The 6,000-nt window shown below is 40.2% G+C and overlaps 1 protein-coding gene across 1 annotated transcript in view; it reads left to right on the top strand.

Moving 5' to 3' along the window:
• Positions 1-320: 320 nt before the first annotated feature.
• The window catches only part of LOC146618108 (androgen-induced gene 1 protein-like), a 30,936-nt gene continuing 25,256 nt past the window's right edge, over positions 321-6,000 (top strand). The window contains exon 1 of the mRNA XM_085372790.1: positions 321-584. Within this exon, the coding sequence (XP_085228916.1) occupies positions 444-584 (141 nt within the window). The 5' untranslated portion in view covers positions 321-443. The remainder of the gene's footprint in view (positions 585-6,000) is intronic.

The following is a 6,000-nucleotide window of genomic DNA, read 5'->3' as shown; positions in this document are numbered from 1 at the left end:
TAGTTTCATCAACATTTTCTGCACCACCAGCTGAATGAATGCACAGTACCCGAACCTTTGGGTCATTTGTATCTCTAAGTGCAGATTGATTTTTATTTAATTACAATTTTATTTTGGATTTAAACTAAACTAAGCTTTGATGTGTTTTTTTTATTGTCCTAGTGTGCTTTATTCTAATATTCTTCAAGCTACGTGTTCCTTAAGAAAACAGCAACATACTGTAAGTCCCGCTATAACTGCACGGACTGTGGAGATTACACTCCTCCCCCTTTCATCATCACCATAACACGGAAGCAGTACACAGACAGTAGGGGGGCAGGAAAAGCACGGACAGGCAGGCAGGTTAAACCAAGTAAAAATACGGACACATAGAGACATTAGGGAGGTGAAAAAAAGCGCAGGCAGGTAGACGGACAAACAGATACAGGTGCAAAGCGAGCATCATGGCGCTGATCCCCTCGCAGGTTCTCCGGGTCGCCATCCTGCTGTCTTATTTCTCCATCCTGTGCCACTACAAAGCCTTAGACATGCCGGCACACCAGACCTACGGAGGCAGCTGGAAGTTTCTCACCTTCATCGACCTGGTGAGATTTCACGTCTAATCTGATCTCAACCCTAAACACCCCGGTGAAGTTACCGCGCAGCTCGAGGCGATGCACGCGCTGGAGAGAGTGCGCGCGTGGCGCTGCGATCACATTTAAATTCCGCCTCCTTGCGCTCTTTGTTTGACTCGATGATTCGTCGGCAGTGGCAGAGGGAGGGGTAAATTACACGGAGTTTCACTTGTCTGCAGTCGCGTTTGAAGCTCGCAACGTGGTTAGGTGCTGAGGTGAACCGGAACAGGTGCGTTGTGGGGCAGAAAGCTCTCCCGTCATAAAGGCTTCCCCTTTCGGGAGCGCGCCGCGGATGCACCGAACCTTGTGAAAGCTTGCTGTTGGGAAGTGTCAGAAAAATGATGACGAAGGACTGAGAGGCTCAGAAATGACAGGGATGTGGGATTTTTAGTGCTCGCTGATTGTTGGACAAGAAAAAAAAATCGGTAATAAACTGTCAATCAATTTCTCAGTTATTTCTTATGTGTTTTAAAGAAGTTTGAAACAAGCTGCAGCCCAGAACATATCTGTACTAAGAAAGTGGGATTTACACTCAAGTCCATTTTAGACCATAGACTATATATATAAAAGATGGACATAGCCACTGGGATGCTTGCACTGTTGGGCTAGATCAGACTCTAATCACCTTCTCAAGAACACGTTCTGGAAAATTCTCTTTTCTGACTTGCAGAATGAAATGATTTCTATAAAATAGACTTGATGTTTTATTCAGTGAAACTTGAAGCTATCTGCCAAAGTGCTTACCGAGGCCATGGAGCAAGGACACCGAGGGATGCTTTCGCATAGACTTCCCATAATCTCGGAGTTGTTTCGCACAGCACTAGGGTCAACTCCTGGTGGCCTTTATAAAGTGCCGGTTAAGGCATTTCGGGTTGATGATGTTGATCATCGTGCACACTCACGCTAATAGCAAAAGGGAATAAAAATATGGTGGTGAAAATATGCACAAGTTATCTGTAGGTCCTGCTTGTGAACAAATTTTGCTTGTTTTAACTTATAAATTAGTTCTCCACTTTACAGACATCATACAAGACAGATGTAGTTTGGAGAAAGTGGCTTAAACCAGCAGAAGGTGTCTGTTGTTGTTGCACAAAGTCTTCTGGTTGCATAGAAGGCTACAGGAAAACGTTTAGATTTCTGTGTGACCCCAGTAAACAGTAATGATATAACCTGGATTTAGGTAGTAATCGTTGTGACCGGACTCAAAAGCCACAACATAAAGACTGATACCTTTATCCACCCCTCATCAGGTGTAGATCATCACACAGGATCAGGCCCAGACAAAACACAAAAACTCCTGTATAGTGTCTGAATAGAAGATAAGTGCCTGCAATCACCTGCAAAGCTCAATGCACAGAATTTTTTCAGTGCTCAGTGTCCCTGTTTTCTCAGTGGCCAATCAAAATCAAGAAGAAGCTTGACCCAATGATATAAATTCTGTGTTAACAGCAAAGGAAATATGTTTAAGTGCTTGAGAGTGACCTCTCAGGGGCTAAAGACACATAATGTTAAAACTAGAGATGGTACGATACCACTTTTTTATGTCCGATACCGATATCATAAATTTGGATATCTGCCGATACCGATATGAATCCGATATAGTGTTTTTAATCACTAAAAATTTTTTTTAATATCTTGCTGCTTTTTGTATAAGTTCATACTCAAGTTACAAAAAACAAACAAACACTAAAGCCATTCTGTTGTACCTGTATGCAAAAAATATACTGCACCCAAAATATTTCATAGTTCAGCAATACTGATCAATCTAATAAAGTTAAACTTACTCCATCCTTCCTATTCTGGTATTTTAAAGAGTAAACAACCTAACCAATAGGGTTCTAAAACTCCCAGCAAAAAAAAATAAAAATAGGGGAACCCCCCCACCCCCACCCCCCACCTCATGATGCTTAATCGACGTAATCAACTTTAATTTGATGCAGTGTGGAAACAAAATGCACAGAAATCAATTATTTTTCAAGAATAATTAAATAGATTCAACATCTTTCTTCAACAGAATTGCAGAATTCACAGATGGTACCTTCCCAAAGGAAAAAATACTATAGCTTACTAGGGTATATTAGACTTAACAGTTACTATATACAGTAATGGACTTCTATACATTTTTCATCAGATTAAAACTTTGGGTGTAAGATTCAGATAATTATTTATTAAAAGCTAGACATTTTAAATGAGAATAAGAAAGAAAAGTATGTCTTTGTGCCCCCTTTTCCCTGTTAATGCCTTATTGGCCCCCCTGGCTAAACTTTGCTAGATCCGCCCCTGCACAGTTACCAGCCATCAGCTGCGTAGGAAAAGATCCTGGTGTACAAAGTAATATTAAATAAATTCTAAAAACAGCTTATCAAGCTTAAACGTGCTGCTGTTGTTCAGCCGCTGGTTTCCTCTTTCTGGTGCAAAGTGGGCCAAAAACAAACAAGAGAGACGGACTCGCTACAGAAAAGCCGATCAGCTGATCATTAAGCAGTTTCATGATTGAAGTAGCAGCAGGAGAGGGAGGAAGAGAGAAGAGGCAGTCGCTCCATAAATCGGTTGTTAAGCTTAACGTGAGAATGCTTTACAAACATTCAGAGATGAACTTACACACTTGCTTTACTTCTCTCTGGTATAACTTTCTCGGAGATGAAATGCCGGTTTGGTAGCGAGGCTCCAAATACTGAACCAGACTGCCGAGAGGTCTCGCAGCCACAGTCGCTCTATCACGTGACGCACACTGCTCCGACATGCTAGGTTATGAGCCGAATTATGCCATGTCGCAAGTTTTGTGAGGTGCTTTTTTGATATTTAATGGATCGGATTACATTTTTTTTATTTCTCTCCGATATCCGATCCAGTAATTTACGTCAGTATCGGACCGATACGTAATATCGGATCGGTCCATCTCTAGTTAAAACAACACTGAAAGCTGATATTAGCAGAAGCTTGTGATTGACAAGGTGTGGACCAATGAGAGCGCAGTGTCTGTCAGTTTGAAAGACTAAATATGGTGTAGTGAAAATGCGCAGCATCCCCTAATCTTGAATAATAAAGCGTTTGAACGTTGCGGCTCCAACCCTGAGTGAGATCAGTGGTCAGCGTTCATTGAAGATTGTGCCCGTGTAGATTTTATTCTTGTACACTTACATGGTGTATCATAACGTCTCACTGTCCATTCAGTGCATGTGCTCTTTTTGCATCCATTTGTGCAGTTGTTGTCTTGTCACATTGCTAAACATATTTGTATTTTATTTGCTAAAAATGTGCAGAACACACATTAACAAACACAGAGATATAAACAAAAAAAGTAAGATCTAATTAAAACGTTTTTTTAGATGGTGCAATAATGTCATTGAAGTGAATTCTGTGGTTTATTCTTGCATTGAAAGCCTGATGTAATAACAGCCCTAATTCTTTTTTTTTTTTTGCATTAAAATCTTTTGTTTTCTTCTCACTCACTTTAGTTTCCAAGTTTTTGTGATTCATCAACAAGGAAGCGCTCATGCTTCTTTTTGCTGCCTTTATGCTTTCTAAACGGGGCTGTACTGCGTTGCACATATACGATATGATATTTACCTGTGATTACCTTGTGCCTAAATATCTAGAAAGATATCTGATTAGTTTTATGATACAAAGCGCAGCATTGCGTTGGTAGCCAGACATCATGAGAGTTGCCAGAGGTTAATCATCAGCCATTATTTACTTACAGTAGTGACTCTAATAAAATCAGTTCTCCTATAGAGATCAGTAAATCGTGTCAGCTGAGTTTTCATTTGTGTGGTGACTGCTGACAGAGCGATATTGTGTTTGTTTTCTTGTGCTTTAAAATTGTCTTTGTCTCTGTTAGATGAGTTTATTGTTATCAAACTTCTTATTCTGAATATATTGTTAATTACTGATAACATACTTTATATAGTTTATACTTTATATAGTTTATTATAGTTGCTGCCAGTCGAACAAAGCAATTGATTACTAAAACCTGAGGGCTGCAATGACGGAAGCTGAAGTTTTTGCACTGGTAATATTTACTTTGTGCTGCAACGCAAAATGAAGTGCTTGGGCTAAAGTACACCGCGTATTTCCTTCAATAGTTGCAGCACATGTGTCGCTGTGAGGCCATAAAATGTGCACAACGGGCATTTTGTCTCGGCGCTCTTTACTGTACTTGTAAAAGCTGCTTAACATATCAGCTGAGAGGCAGCAACAGGCCAAACATTAGTGTTCACAATCAGTTTTCTTGATTCTCAAGTGTTATTAAATTAAGGAAATTATGCTGCAACGAGAGGCACAAAACTGCAGACACACACAGCTCTCATTCATCCCGAACAATGCGCTCACACATGCACTCACAAAGAGGGACTTCTGTTAGAGGCCGGTTCTGTTAGGCAGTCATTCACAAGCACGCTTTAAAGTTGGTGTGAAGTCGCTATAAAAAGCTAACCAATTTTAGAGAAATATCCAGCCAGTGGTTGTCTTCTTTCTGCAATGTTTGTGTTTGTAGAGGAAGCTAGCTGACATTTCTTGTTTTGCGTGCACCGTTTGAGTTCTTGCTGTCGTTATCTAAATGCGGCTGGGATGTCGATGCGTTTGTTCATTCACTGGTTGACATCCATTGTTAAAGAAAAGTAAAACAACAACACATATCATATATAAAAATGCTCATGTTCCACTGATTGTGCTTCACAGTTTTTACAAATGTAATCGATTTTGGCCACTAGCCATATTCTTATCCCTGGCTGCGATGGCTCATTAATGTACAAGGTGAGGTGAAAAAAAGAAGCAAAGTGCAAAAGACAAAGGTGTGTCCTGGGTGATAACTCGGGGGGGAAAAATGTCACCTCCACCCCTCCAACCTACTAATGCAGACTTTGGACGTTTCTAAAATAGGCACATTATCTCTCGAAAGCCAATATAAGGACACCTTGCAGGCTCTACAACATGTCAGGATTAGAATACATTAGACTTTACAATAATTGTTTTATATAAAACTTCTCTTTAAATAATCATTATAAAAAACATGTTGCAGTTATCAGCAGGTTAGGGGACCTTTTGTCGTTCTCATTCAAGGAAGTTTCCTAACAGAATATTCAACATTTCTTTAAATTAAATAATAGCTACAGTATATCCAAGTTGATGTGACATGTTAGACATGTTACGTGCCTACAGTGCTCTGCAGTTTAGCCTCTAAAATACTAGTCGGTGGTAAGGTTTCTGTAATGCATGGCGTCTCTTTCTGTACTTCAAATACAGGCACATGTTGGGGGGGGAGTTCAGAAGTGTACCTTCAAATTGCTGCAACACAATTTGCCCGAACCATCTGAGTGTACACGTGGATCAGCAGAGCTATAAAAACAAAAACAGCAGATGGCTGCGCTCGCTGATTACCAGTTAG

This window comes from Diplotaxodon limnothrissa, linkage group LG15, assembly GCF_057381915.1.
Source record: "Diplotaxodon limnothrissa isolate DT_005_m linkage group LG15, D_limnothrissa_male_GT1.1, whole genome shotgun sequence".
Classification (NCBI taxonomy): domain Eukaryota; kingdom Metazoa; phylum Chordata; class Actinopteri; order Cichliformes; family Cichlidae; genus Diplotaxodon; species Diplotaxodon limnothrissa.
This window is presented reverse-complemented; position numbering and strand designations above follow the sequence as displayed.